General features: G+C 38.4%; 1 protein-coding gene and 1 pseudogene across 1 annotated transcript; one reads left to right on the forward strand and one right to left on the reverse strand.

Annotated features, from left to right (window-relative positions):
• The first annotated feature begins 299 nt into the window (after positions 1-299).
• Positions 300-4,472, forward strand: LOC131915182 (serine/threonine-protein kinase haspin-like; annotated as a pseudogene).
• Positions 4,473-10,509: 6,037 nt separating this feature from the next.
• Positions 10,510-11,436, reverse strand: LOC131897116 (olfactory receptor 5B2-like). The gene has a single exon (XM_059247998.1). It carries the CDS (start codon positions 11,431-11,433, stop codon positions 10,510-10,512), a length of 924 nt encoding a protein of 307 aa, XP_059103981.1. The 5' UTR covers positions 11,434-11,436.
• Positions 11,437-15,848: the final 4,412 nt, after the last annotated feature.

Genomic DNA, 15,848 nt, shown 5'->3' on the forward strand with positions numbered 1-15,848 from the left:
TTTTCACCTTTTCAATAAGTCACAGTGGGTACATCTGCCACTGGATTGACATGAATTACACTATTTACTGTATATTCACCCTTACCAGTTTTCTTGAGGGAAAAATTTATTCACTGAGATAAGTCAGTCTCATATAAAACCAGCAATGGAATGAGGACTGAATGTGATTACAAGCACATGCTCTCTAGTTGTATTAAAAAGATTCTAAGTTCTCTGTGCAGAAAAAAAAAAATAGAAGAACGAGTGTTAACATAGATCAATGTCCAAGTTAACCATAATTTCTTTCTGCTTTATAGGTAATGTCATGGTAATGTCACATCTGCCACATATTTTGCAAATTCTAGCTGTAAGACTGAATAAGAGATGTCAGTGAAAATCTCCAGACTAAGTTAACAATTTAAAAGTATACCAGCCTAATGTTTATCTTTTAATATTTTCTCTCACCGTGATTGAAGCTCCTAATTAATCCTCCGGTCAGAAGGCTTTATGGTTAACTATTATGACTGAAATAAAAAACCATTAACCAATGAAGCAGGACATGAAGTTCATTCCTTCAAAACTGTAGTATGGAGTTGTATTTGTTTTTCATAGTCTATCATATGCAGATCTGGAGCAAATTATACAGACTTCTCCCAGGAGTCTACCTACAGCTTCTGTCCCTACATTATGTGGAGGAAGCAATTAATTGACCCATGAGAATCACTCGGTTACTTTAATATGCACAGATAATTTTGTATTACTTTTATGAATTTGTTTTGAAATTTAAAATTAGTAATGATTCCTTTTATTTTACTTTCATTTGAGAACATTCTATAACATATTTCTATAAATGTTCTTAGGATACAGTTTTAATGTGTTTTTATTTTGCTTATTTTTATTGAAAATAGTTTCTTCTCTCATACAATAATCCTGACCACAGTTTTTCCTGTATTTTAAATAAGTATGCAAAGTAATGGGTTTTTCATTGTAACATTTTATACCTTGCTTCCTGTTGGTCCACCTCTGTCAGTCCATTATTCCATCTCCTCACACCACTTCATGCTGGCACTATTCCTTCCCCCAACGATGTTCCTTCCTTAGAAAATGGTTTTCTTCTTCAACACTTGCATGTATTACCATCACACATCAATCCTGGGATTGAATTTTTGCAAGCAAGAGATAGATTCACACTTTCAATTACACACGATCATAAGCGATTTTCACACATGTCCCAAAATGCAAATTTGTAAAAAAATAATCTTCTCCCATCCGAAAACATACATAAAACAAGAAAGATAATATAGAGAGAAACACACACACACACATACACACACACACACACACACACACACACACACATACACACACAACAATTAAACCACTTAAGGTCAAATATACTGTCACAGAACCTCAAGAAACACATAGCTTTTTACAGCCATAGGGAAAGGATTCATAGACAGGATAACAGAGAATTTCTCATCAGAAACCATGAAAGACATAAATAGCAAGAGAACTTGAACCTTTAAAAATGACAACAACCATCTTTGAAGACAAATGAGTGAAAAGAGACATGACGAGAATGATTCTTGAGAGCTGACACTGATACTGGTTTTTTCCTGTTAAATGTCAATAGAACAATCAGGTCCAAGTGGATTTTTCTACCTCCATAAATCCCTGAAGTCAATTCCAAGCAACAAATGCTCCTTCTTTCTGACTTTCTGATATCTGTCTACTCTCTCTCTCTCTCTCTCTCTCTCTCTCTCTCTCTCTCCATACACAACTACACAATTTTTATGTTTGTAATACTGGAGTGACAGCAATTGAAATAACCAAGAAAATGAGTATGCAATTGAGGTTTGACTCAATAGGTGAATAGCACAAATTTTCCAATAAACTCAAAACAAATTATGTTGTAAAATTTATGAAAAAATGCATGTGATGTATGAGACAACCAAGGTAGAATGGGCAGGATATAATTTGTAAGTGCTTGAGCATAAAAATATCAGTGAAATTATTAATTATAGTCTCCTACATTCACAGGTCAATGCCTAACTTGACAGGCTTCCTCCCCCAGCTGATGGAAGCACAAGCAGAGACCCACAGCAAACATTAAGTGGAGCTCAGGGAACCCCATGGAAGAAGGCAGAAAGAATTGTAGGAGCCAGAGGGCATCAAGGACACCAAGAGAATATGTCTCACAGAATCAAATAAGCAGGGCTTGTAGGGGCTCAAAGAGACTGAAATGACAATCACAGATCCTGGATGGGTCGTTACTAGGTCCTCTAGATATAAGTTGTGGTTGTTTCAATTAGGTTTTTTGTGGGACTCCTAATAAAGGGAGTGGGGGTGTCTCTGACTCCTTTGCCTGCCCTTGCAACCCTTTTCCTTCTATTAGCTTGCCTAGTCCAGCCTTGATAAGACGGTTTGTGCCTAGGCTTACTGCATCTTGCATTCAGTTGGTATCCCTAGGAGGCCTGTATTTTCTGAAGGTAAAAGGAGAAGGAGTGGATCTTGGGTGGAGAAGGGAAATGGGGGAAAGCTGGGAAGGGTGGAAGGACAGTAGCTGTGGTTGGGATATGTTATATGAAAGAAGAATCTGTTTTCAATACGTGAATAAGTAAATAAACTTAATAGGTTGAAATTACATAAAATATCCTCACTTAGAAAACCTTTAAACTAGGAATCTTTAATAAGGGAACTTGAATATTCACAAATGTGTAAAAGGCATATATACAATTTGTTGTTATGTAATCTCTAGTTATGAAGAGCTCTTCTTCTGATAGAAAAGAAGCATAGTATGCCATTGCCTCTGAGGGCTTTAATGGTGAATTTCCTTCATCAGAGCATGTTATTTTACCTCATATGTCAAATAATCTCATAAGCTTCAATCTTCAGTGGGGACCAGAAAAGAGAAGCAAATAAGATAGAACCTAGATGCCAGGTATGGACCTCTACCACCTGAGCCGTATGTCACATCAGATTAAATGGTTCTTGAATTTTTAGCAGCTATGTATTTGCTAAGCTCTTAAAGACCCTGCAAGTCACAAACAAAAAGCCATCTTATGCTGAAAAGGTTTATGGGGAGTGTAATCAGGAAGAGCCTATTCCCTTTGATGATTGCCTTTCCACAGAAAACTGGAACACTGTGAGAATATTGGGGAAGGAGTGTTTGGGGAAGTGTTTCAAACAATTACTGATCAAATACCTGTAGCCCTAAAAATCATTGCTATTGAAGGACCAGATTTAGTCAATGGATCCCATCAAAAAACCTTTGAGGAGATCCTACCAGAGATCATCATCTCTGAAGAGCTGAGCTTCTTGTCTGATGAGGTGTACAACCACACAGAAGGCTTTATTGGACTGAACTCAGTACACTGTGTTCAAGGGCCTTACCTTCCCTTGCTGCTCAAAGCCTGAGATCATAATAACTCAAACAAAAAAGCTACAAATGACCAGCCTCACTTTTTCCAGGAAGACCAGCTCTTTGTTATACTGGAATTTGAGTTTGGTAGGGTTGACTTAGAGCAAATGAAAACAAAGCTGTCCTCCGTGGCTACTGCAAAGAGCATTCTGCACCAAATCACCACATTCCTTGCCATGGGGGAAGCACCATGACTTACACTGGGGGAATGTGCTCTTAAAACCAACCTCAAAGAGCTCCATGACACCCTCAGTGGGAAGAAAAGCACCATTCCCAACCATGGACTACAAGTCAACATCATTGACTACACCCTGTTCTGCTTAGAGTGGGATGGGATAGTGATTTTCTGTGATATCTCCGCTGAAGAGGAACTATTTACAAACCACCAGTTTGAGATCTGCAGGCTCGTGAGGAAGGAGACCAAAAACTGCTGGGGTGAGTATCACCCTTAAAATAATGTGCTGTGGCTACATTGCCTCACAGACAAGATTCTGAATCATATGAGCTTTAAGACTGAATGTCAGACCACAGCCATGAAGCAAGTAAAGAAAAAACTACAGCATTTCTACAGAACTGTACTGAGGTTCAGCTCTGGCAACACAGTCTGTTTAAGTAAGCCAGTACTTAGAGTTCACATTGAGAGCACTTCCAAAACCTCATTAAGTACACCTTCAACGCCTCTGGTACTGTTTTTAATCTCTGCCACTAGAGCAGGATGGAGGTAAATGCCCATCCTTAAAAAATTCTCTGCCAGCTTTTTAAGAGAATCTTGTTTTTAAAAGGTAACCAAAATATTTGTCAACATGATTAAACTTGCTTTTAACAAGTGTGCTTAAAAATAAACTACATAGAGGACAAGAGTATATATCTTATAAATCCTATTTCTGTCAGCAGAGTCTGAAAATCTGATATTGCCATTTTTGACCCTTGATACCTTATGTAGAATGAGCAAAAACAAGTCGGAAAAGCCCAGCCCTCAGCTGTGGTCCTTACTGCTCCTGAAGCTGTTGTCAAGGCTTGTGCAGGAACCAGACTTCAGATGAATTATTTACTGCATGACAAAAGCATGTAGCAGAACAGTGCAAAAAAAGAGACTAGAGGTTCAAAACCAAGAAGGAGGGGTATTCACCAGCACAGGGGAAGTACAGAAAATGTTTCTTTATCAAATTAATAACCAATCACACAGAAGAATAATTTATGGATTTTCAAAAAGAGAATAAATGGCTCTATGGCAAAAAAAAGAAAGAAATAGAATAAAGAAAGTGATGATCTCAGGGCAAGATCCTACCCAACTAAGTTTCAACTTGTGGAAAGAAACTAAAGAAAAGCTCAGAGCTCAGAGCTGAAGCCAGCTTGGTCAACAGAGTAAGTTTCAGGACAGCTATGCTTAGGCAGTGAAAGAAATAAAAAACAAAGCTGTGAAGATGTAATTGAAGGAGGGGGCCATGTTCCAACCCCAGCAAGGAGCAGAACTTGGCAGCTTCTGCCACATGGTTCTGAATTTAGAGTTAAGGACAGAAGAAAGGAGTTATAGAATAAAGCTGCTGAGGCCAGGCATGTGTCAGAGGTATCCCTGAATGGAAGCCTAGTAGAGAGGCCATTGTGTGAAGCTGTAAAGTTGAAGCCTGGATTGTCTTGGAAAATCCAAGGTGTTAGAGATGCCAGAGTTGTAGGATACCTGCTGAGGAGAGCTGCTAACTGGGAGTAGAACCAGCCCAAAAGAAAAATGTGTGTTGCAGTCAACAAAGCTTAACAGAGTTGGAGATCTGAAGAACATTCTGAAGAGCATTTTGACATCAGACATGGAGCTACAGTTTGGAGTTTGCCCAGCTGGTTTTCAGTCTTGCTTTTGTCCAGTGTTTTTTTGCTATGCTCCCTTCCCTGTGTTTTGGAATGGTAATATATATCCTGTCCCATAATATGTTGGGAGTTTGTGACCTGCTTTTTTAATTTTATGGGGGGATTTTGATTTACAGTTAAGAGATTGCCATGCATGCCTCTTAGAAGAGACTTTGGACTTTGAAACAAATTTGAGACTGTTACAGACTATGGGGACATTTGAAGTTGTACTGAATGCATTTTTTGCATTATGATAATGGCTATAAGCATTTGGGGCCAGGGAGTGGAATGAAGTGGTTTGAAAGAAAATGGCTCCCAAAGGGAGTGGCACTATTAAGAGGTGAGGCCCTGTTGGAGGAAATATAACACTGTGGGGTGGGATTTGAGGTCTCTTTTGCTCAAGCTTCCCTCAGTGTGACAGTCAGTTGACTTTCTGTTGCCTGCAAGATGTAGCACTCCCAAATCTACAAGCCCCATTCTACCCCCTAAACCCTCCCATCCTCCGAGACTGCAAGTGCTCCCTTAGACACAGACTCCAACAGCTCCAATTGGACCAAGAGCCACAGTTGCGGGCCATCAGGCAGCACTCCTGCAAGCAGGCCTGACTACCACCACCCTACCAGACCCTGTAAGCTACAAGCCCCACTCCACCCCCAAACCCACCCATCCACCAAGACCACAGCTGCTCCCTGAGACACAGACTCCGCCAGTTTCAATTGGACCAAGAGTTCCAAATGGATGGAGTGGCTCCTTGAGACACGGACACCATTTACACTGAGTGGAGGAAGAGATGGGTAGATGCCAGGGCAAGAATACATTCAACAACATAAAGAGCAATATGGCACCACCAGAACCTACTGGTTCTACATCAGCAGCATCACAACAAAATTAGAACAGAATACCATAAAAAGAGTAAAGTGTCAGCAATCTTTCCTTAAGAAAACTATTTTATTTTGTATTGTATTTATTGATGTAAATTTTTTCATACAATTTAAAGATTTTTTTCTATTTTTTAACTGAAAAGATAGATACTTTTTCATATAATATATACTGATTAGAGTTCAATTCCTCCATCTCTGCCAACATCCTCCCCACCTTGGAGCATTCATCATCTCTCACTTTTACCATTTTTCTGTTTTTTTCTTCCACAGAGATCCCTGAGCCTTGAAGGGAAGTGTTTGATAAAGATACCCCACTTAGGGGTGAGAGCTCCAAAGTCTCTCACATTCTGCACATTGCCCAGTTATGGGTCTCAGTTAATTATCAGTGATTGTACTGAATGAAGAATTTCTCTGATAAGGGTTGACCAACGTAATGTTCTACAGTTATAGCATAATTCACCATGGCCATTTCATTGTTGTGTTCATTAAGCAAAATAAAAATAGTAGGTTTTCCCTAGGGCCTATGTCCTACCAATCATAGGTTCCTGGCAATTTTAGATTTTTCGGGCATAGGTTCCATGTCATTCAAAGGACCTTAAATTCAATCAAACTGTTGTTGGCTTCTCCTATAATACTCGAGCCACTAATGCACCAGTATATCTTGCAGGCAAGTTGCTATGCTCTCTGTAGCTGGAGTTTTCCTGCCTGGCCCACAGTCAGGACAAATCTCTCTCACCTGCCAGTCCCACAGCCACTCAGACCCGACCAAGTAAACACAGAGACTTATATTGGTTACAAACTGTATGGCCGTGGCAGGCTTCTTGCTAACTGTTCTTACAGCTTAAATTAATCCATCTCCATTAATCTATACCTTGCCACTTGGCTCGTGGCTTACCGGCATCTTCACATGCTGTTTGTCATCATGGCAGCTGGCAGTGTCTCTCTGACTCAGCCTTCCACTTCCCAGCTTTATTCTCCTCCTTGTCCCGCCTACACTTCCTGCCTAGCCAATGGCCAATCAGTGTTTTATTTATTGACTAATTAGCAACACATTTGCGATACAGAACATCCCACAGCACTGCTCTCTCTCTCTCAGAATTTGTGGCTATGTGAGACTGATGATTACTCTTCTCCTCTGGTATCATGTATAGTACCTGGCAACACCATGAACACTTGTCATTAGAGGTGAAGCTTGATTTCTCCATTTGTTCCATTAGATGTTAGATGGCATAAATAAGTGGTGTCTTCAGCAACAGGGCCTTACTGTCAAGTTAGGAAGATGACCAATAGCACTGGCAACAAACTGTGAGGTTTAGAGAAGTCTATGAGACCCCTTTGGCCAATGACTCCATAAGCTCTGACAAATTTTGGGCTTTAGGGGTCTTACTAAGTAGCATATAAGTTTAGTTGGGGCATTTTTTCTTTCCCCCGCTATATTGTAATTCAATTTAAATTCCTTTCATATATGTGTATATTTCAGGAAGCATCTACAGTAGTTGGTCTCCATATGGCTTTAGAAGTATCTTCAGTGTCAGTGGTTCCTCCCATGTTTTCTCCCTGCCATCCCATTCCCATCTCCCATTTAATCCTTCTTTTCCTGGTTTTCCCTTCATTCTTTTATAATACCACATTCTATTTCTCTTCCCTGGACGATCCTCTCACCCCACCCTGCTTATTTACCGGCTTCCTAACCTCTATGGTTGTAATAAATGAAAAACACATATAGCCTTAAAGGAGTCTATATGCTATATTACAGACAATGCTTGTCTTTCTGAATCTGGGTTATCTCACTCAGGATCTGGGTTACCTCACTCAGGATGACTGTTTCTAACTTCATCTGCTTACCCGCAAAATTTCACTTTTCTTAACACTTGAATAATATTCTCTTATATAAATGAACCACATTTTCATTAGCCATTCGTTGGCTGATGTATATCTAGGATGTTTCCATTTTCTAGCAATTATGAATGTGACATCAGTAAACATTGATAAGCAAGTATCCCTGTATTAAGTGTGGAGTCCTTTAGGCACATGCCCAAGAATAGTATGGCTGGATCTTATGGTAGATCTATTCTCAGCTTGTTGAGAAAATTCCACACTGATTTTTATAATGGCTGTACCAATTTGCACTCTCACCACCAATGAGTGTTACTTTCTCCCTGCATCATTGCCAGCACCCATTGTTATTTGTTTCATTTATCTTGAACATTCTGACAGGTGTAAAATAAAATCTTAAAGTAGGTTAAGTTTTTATTTTCCTGATGGCTAAGGATGTTGAACACTTCTTTAAGTATTTCACAATCATTAATGTTTCATCTTTTGAGAACTCTGTTTAGTTCTATACCCCATTTTTAATAAGGGTGGGAGTGTTTTGATGCTAAGGATTTGTTGTTGCTATTGTTGTTTTTATATTCTAGTTACTAACCCTTTTTCAGATATATAATTTGTGAAGATTCTTTTCTCATTCTGTAGTCTGACACTTTGCTAGTCTATATTGCCCTTTACTGTACAGAACATTTTCACCTTCATAAGGTATCACTTATTGGTTTTAAGTCTTAATGCCTGCACTATTGGGGTCCTCTTCATAAAGTACTTTCCTATTTCAATGAGTTCAGAACTATTACCTACTTTCACTTCTGTCAGATTCATGATATCTGGTCTTCTGTTGAGGCCCTTGATCCTTTTGGAGTTTAGATTAGTGCAGGGTGGTAGATAAGGATATATTATCATTCTTCAACATTCAGCTATCCAGATTGACCAGATTTTTGTTCTAAAGTGTAAGAATGTTTTCAATAATATGCATTCAATCTTCAAAAACAATATTTTCCCTCTGATTTATTGTCTTAAAAGTGTAGACATGAATAAACTGCTGTGCAAATGACTGAAAATGAAGTACAAATTCCTATTAGATGTATATATATGCACATATGTGGTTAAAATATTCAGAGAAGTGCAACATATTTCATTTACCAGTATTTTTCTCAAATTAAGACAGAATAGAATGGAAATGAATTTTTAAAACTTTTAGAATTTATATTTTAATACATATACTAAAAATAGATCATGATTCTTAAACACCAGTTTATTAAAATTCTCCAGTAAACAAATCCACAGGACATGATAAAGCAATGTGAGATTTGTTATGGGATATGCAAGAATGAATATGGATCCTAAGCAGTATCATGACGTGCTATCTGAAAACTGTGTAACAGGAAGACTTATGGTGTGATTTATTCTGATTTTAAAGACATGGTGTTAATAGGGGTGTGTAGTAGACAACTAGTCACTCATATGAAACTGGGGAAGTGAAAAACAGGAGATTCAATAACTGATGTCTAAAAGTGAGAACAAGTGGATTTTTTGAATTTAAGTAGAATTTGTTGTTTATATAATGCACTGTTCAGTTTCTGCAACCCTCAGTGGCTTGAGAATATCTGCCTACTAACCAGGAAATAAGTTGGTAGTAATTCCACTGAGTCAAAAATTAGTCCACCTGCATAGGATACTCACAGTCACACACGCTCAATACACACACAACACAAACAATAGCAACAATAAAACCATTTTTCCCAATGGAGGTTTTCTATTTGTACAGTTAACACTTGATAACACACAAAAAAATCTTTTCATTTTGTTTAATTTTCCAAATGTATTTTCCTGAATCCTCACTCAGCATCTTTGTACATTTCTCTTTCTCATGGGCTTTTTCATTTTTGACATGTATTTATTTGTACTGATGGGTGTATCACTTACCTTTCCCTTTCCTGTCTCTGGGACAAAGTACACAACAAAAGCAACTTTAGAAAAGACGGGGTTTATTTTGGCTCAATGCTTAAGAAGATGTATACAAATATTCCACGAGGTTGAAGAGAGCATGGTGGCTGGAGCTTAAAGCAGCTGGTCACACTTTTCTCTGCAGTCAGGACAGTCAGAAAGAGTTTCTGGTACTAAGCTCTCTTTTCCCTTATCATCAGAGGTCCCCAGTCCATGGAATGGTCCTACTATTCTCTACAGTCAAACTTTCAGGAAAAAATATTTATGACATTACCCAGAGAAGCATTCATAAAGATACTAAAGCCAGTCCTGTTGACAATGAAGGCTAACCATCATGATATGTCACAGGAAAAATTCAAGGAAGGTGATTAAACATATCAATATTAGTAATGACACTTTTGACAAAACAGAATCAAATATATCGAAAGCATCTCACTCAGGCTATGCTTTTAAATGTAACGTTCCTTTTCTCTGAGTAAAGAATAGAGGGAAGGGTCAAATCTCAGGCACTTAAAATAGCATTGATTTTAAATGTAACCCAGTACATGGAGGCAATCCTACAACAATAAATCTAGAGAGTGTGTATACAAAATGTTAAGGTTATAAACATAAAACTTACTTTTCCAGCAGAACAATTTTTCTGAACGCGCCTTTGACCTCCTTGTTCCTCAGACTGTAGACCAGGGGATTCAACATGGGGATGAACATGGTATAAAACACAGACACAATTTTGTCAGTGTCCATTGCATGACTAGAACTTGGCTGTAAGTACATGAAGATAAGAGTCCCATAGAAAATGGTAACAGCAGTGAAGTGGGAGGCACAGGTGGATATAGCCTTCTGGTATCCTGTACCTGAGTGCATCTTTAGGATGGTGGTGAAAATTACTGTGTAGGACACTATGATAATTATGAGAGCACACAAGATATTAAAGCTGGCTAGACAAACAGAAACCAGCTCATTCACATGTCGATCAGAGCAAGACAGAGACATGATGGCTGGCATATCACAGAAAAAATGATGGATCACATTGTATTTACAGTAGGAGAGACTGAATGTATCCCCAATGAAGACAAATGCATTTAAGAAACCAAAGACATAACAGCTCATGATCAGACAGACACAGACACTTGTAGTCATAGTGGTGGCATAGTGTAGGGGCTTACATACTGCAGCATAGCGATCATAGGCCATTGAGGCCAACAAGTAATTTTCCACAGTAGCAAAACCTGCAAAGAAGAACATCTGAACAGCACAGTTGTTGTAGGAAATGACTTTGTCTCCTACTAGAAGCCCAGCCATGACTTTGGGAGTGATAGCTGAAGAGTAACCAAGATCAACAAGGGAAAGATTCCCCAGGAAAAAGTACATGGGAGTGTGGAGTCGAGAGTCCAAGAGAATCAGCAGCATCATCCCCAGGTTCCCCACCAGGGTGATGGTGTAGATGAGGAGGAAGATGATGAAGAGGGGAAGCTGCAGGCCTGGGACATCAGTGAGTCCCGTGAGGATGAACTGTGTCACTTCTGTCCTGTTCTCCATCACTGTCACCTGTCAGCACTAGATGTTCTGTGGCAATAAGAATAGGAGTAGGATCATAATAATTATGAAATTGCAAATTATTGACACAAGATGTAGACATTCATTGTAAGAGCAATATGGTCTCAAAGATGCTCTACAAAAGCCTGGGCAATTTGTCCCAATTCACTGTGCTAATTATATATATATATACAGTCACGTGCTGTTGAGTCTGGAAAATGCTGATGAATCATACATAGAATTTAAAGTTTTGTCTATATGTCAACTAAGTTTTAAACAGTTTAATGATTTGACCGAAAACACTATGTAAATTGATCTATCTTGCTGTTCACTTGTAAGCTCAGTAAAGTCTGTCACTTCCACAATCTTCATCTGCCATGATCTGAATAGACACTTTAGATTGCTTTCATTGTTACATAGCAATAATAGTGCTAGTTTGGACATTAGGGTAAAGCACAGGCTCACTCATTAATTCTTTTAGGACAATTTTATCATATAAACAATAACCATTTCCTATTCTACATTTTTTGTATGGTTTATACTTGTTTCTTTCCAAACATCCCCCTCTAATAGGTAAAAATATAGTGATAATAGAACATTTATCATTTTTCCTTTGTGCCTCTGCAGAAATAATTGTACTATATATGACAATCAAGAAATTCCCTATATTGGAGAATTTTAGACACCAGATGTTAGAAAAAGGTTGAAATCAATTTTAACCTTTAAATAATGCATAGTCAGTATAACTGCCCATGCCTTTATATGTACTCTTCTAGCTAAAATACTTATTCAAGCTTGTTATTTATTGTGAATAAAAATCTATTAGTAGTCAGTGTGCAATCATCAAGTAAAGCATGGAGTGTGGTCTAGGTATAATTGTGGTGATATTGTGTCCCACAAAATATTGTGCACCCTAATAAACTTATCTGGGGTCAGAGAACAGAACAGCCACTAGATAGACATAGAGGCCAGAAAATGGCGGCACACACACCTTTAATCCTATCACTTGAGAGGCAGAGATCCATCTGGATCTCTGTGAGTTCAAGGCCACAGTGGAAACTGCCAGCCATGGTGACACACACCTTTAATCCCAGGAAATGATGGCAGGAAGCAGAAAGGTATATAAGGTGTGAGGACCAGGAACTAGGCTTGTTAAGATTTTAGGCTTTTGAGCAGCAGTTCAGCTGAGAGCCATTCGGATGAGAACACAGAGGATTCCAGTTTGAGGAAACAAGATCATCTGAGGAACTGTCGTGGTGAGATTAGTTGTGGCTTGTTCTGTTTCTCTGATCTTTCAGTGTTCACCACAATACCTGGCTCCAGGTTTGTTTTTACTAATAAGACCCTTTAAGATTCGTGTTACATATGATTATAGGTACAATCTGTCAGATTGTACTCAAAAATTCTAAACTTCATTAAGCTGAGAAAAATGGAAGACAGTATTAGAATGAACCAATTTTCAAGTTGGTTATACATACTATTTTCTTCATAGAAAGATTTCTCACCTCATCCTTATTGGCATAACAAACACAATAATATCATTTCTGCCCCAATTTTACAAATTCTATCTGCGAAGCCTGGATATGAAGTGCTGGAGGACTGGCTGAGATGTTAAGAGAGCACACTGCTCTTACAGAGGATCTGAATTCTGGTCCCAGCACTCACACTACTCCAGCTTCATGGAGATCCCTTTCCTCTAGTCCTGGGGCACCTGCACTCATGCAAAAACACACAGCGACACAAATACACAGGCATGTAATTAAAATAAATGAATAGAGACATTTGTGCAAGTCATGATTTAAGATTAACAATTTTAAAAATTGGTAAGTCTAATATTTATCTTTGAATATTTTCCCTCACCATGGTTGAGCATCACAACAATCTCTCAGGTCAGAAGGTCTTCTATCCTAAGAATTGTTGTCACTGAAATGAAAAGTAGAGACCAACAAAATGTGACCTGAAGACTGTTTCCTCTAAAATGATGAGATGTGGAGTCATATTAGAACTCAGAGACTAATGCTTGGAGACCTGGAATGACTCATACAGACTTGGGGAGCTCTGGAGATTTCTTCCCAGGAGGCTCTGTGATACATAGTGAAAAGGAAGCAATTAAACAACATGTGGGATCAAGTTGGCTACTTCAGTGTACACCAATGTGTTTGTGTCACTTGTTACTTCTTGTTTTTCAAAATGGTCTAATTAATGCGAGATACAGAACTTTAAGCATATAGTCCTAAGAATGCTGTCAGATATCTAGCCCTATATCCACTACCATTATCAAGTAAGGCAAACCATCTGAAACTTTCTTTGATGACTGTTCCTTCCATCTGCAATCCCTTTTCAATTAAACTATCCAACTGATTTCACTTTTATTTTATGTCCCTAACCACAACCCTGAAGTATATGTCTTTTGAGTTTGTGCTTCATTTAGCAATTGAGGGCCATCTGCAATGCCATTTGTGACAGGGATATCTTTGTTTTTTTTCTATCATGTGTATATATGTGTGCAATGCCTGTGTACGTGTGTGCAAATTACATGTGAGTATATACACATTCCTGCTCTCTTCTCTGTTGCTACAATAAAACATTGGACAAAAACAACTTGGGGAAGAAAGGTTTTATTTGGTTTATGTTTCCATGTCACAATACATCACTAAGAGAAGCCAAAGCAAAAACCTGGATGCAGAATGATAGTCCCATAGGAAATGGAGACAGCAGTGTAGTGGGAGGCACAGGAAGACACAGCCTCCAATATCCAGAACCTAAAGGAATCCTTAGGATTGTGATGAAAATGATAATGTAGGACATTAAGATAATTATAAGGTGGGGAAAGGGATTTAGGCTGGCTACACATACAGTTCGTTCACATATCTGCTGTGGGATGTTCTATATGCTGTGAATGTGTTGCTCTGATTGATTGATTGATAAATAAAATGCTGATTGGCCTGTAGCCAGGCAGAAAGTACAGTATAGGCGGGATAAGGAGAGAAGAGAATTCTGGGAAGTGGAAGGCTGAGTCAGGAGACGCTGCCAGATGCCACCATGAGAAGTAAGATATAAAGTACCAGTAAGCCACAAGCCACATGGCACCTTATAGATTAATAAAAATTGGTTAATTTAAGATATAAGAACTAGATAGCAAGAATCCTGCCACAGCCATACAGTTTATAAGTAATATAAGCATCTGTGTGTTTATTTGCATCTGAGTGGCTGCGGGCCTGGGTGGGACTGGAGATATCTCCAGCTACACATATCTATCAGGGAAATAAAGAGTCATGATTGCTGGCATATCACAGAAAAAATTATGAACAACATTGCACTTATAGAAGGAGAGACTGAATGTGCATAACCTCTAACATAATATCAAATGTAGTCATATTTGTTCAGAGCCTTTGTATGGAGATAGGTAACTGATTATACACCTGAAGAGCACTCTGGAGATTTCTTTCCTGAGACAACTTATAATTTCTAAGCCTATATTGGGGGTAAAAAACATGTAAGTGACCTATAGGGATCAAGTTGGCTATTTTAATATCCACATATCTACTTGTATTATTAATACTGTTATTTGTTATTTAAGTAGTTTAATTAATGTGCAGTTTCCATGAAGTTACACCCATATAATTTGGTGTATATTTGTTAGAATTTTATCAAATATCTTGTCTTGTATGTATTAAGGCAGCCAACCAGGCCATTTCATCTGAACTCTGTGATAACTGTTCCTACCATCTAGAGTTCACATCACCAGTTAAATTGTTTGTGTTTAGTAACTTTTTCTTTGCTACAATGTCCCTGATTATGTTTCTGAATCATGTGACCTGTGAGCCTGAAAAATCTCACTTAACCATTGAAATCAATCCCCATGGTCACTTTTGTCAAAATGGAGTCTTTTTATTGGGGACTGGGATGCTATGACAAAAACACCACACGATACTTTTCTATTCTACAGGTTGCCAAATATTCATGTTGATTTTAGTGTTTGGTTAATAGTGATAGACAGGTCTGATTAAAATATTTAATGAAAAGGAAGAGACAGAACTCAGTGGTTAAGAGGGCTGACTGATATTCTGGAGGACTCGGGTTCAATTCCCAGGCCATCAGGTGTCTGATCATGCCAGGATAAAAATTTAATGAAATCATTTAGGACACATCACTGTTTTATGTGATCCATGTACATTAGCATCAATTTGATTTGTTAAATTGTGTTTATTTGAATAAGAAAATTTCCAGCTGGGCATTGGTGGTGCATGCCTTTAATCCCAGCACTTGGGAGGCAAAGGCAGACAGACCTCTGTGAGTTTAAGGCCAGCCTGATCTACAAAGTGAGATCCAGGACAGGCACCAAAACTACACAGAGAAACCCTCTCAAAAAAAACAAAAAAAAAAGAAAAAAGAAAAAGAAAGAAGGAAAGAAATTT

This window comes from Peromyscus eremicus, chromosome 1 (assembly GCF_949786415.1).
Source record: "Peromyscus eremicus chromosome 1, PerEre_H2_v1, whole genome shotgun sequence".
NCBI classification, from domain to species: Eukaryota; Metazoa; Chordata; class Mammalia; order Rodentia; family Cricetidae; genus Peromyscus; species Peromyscus eremicus.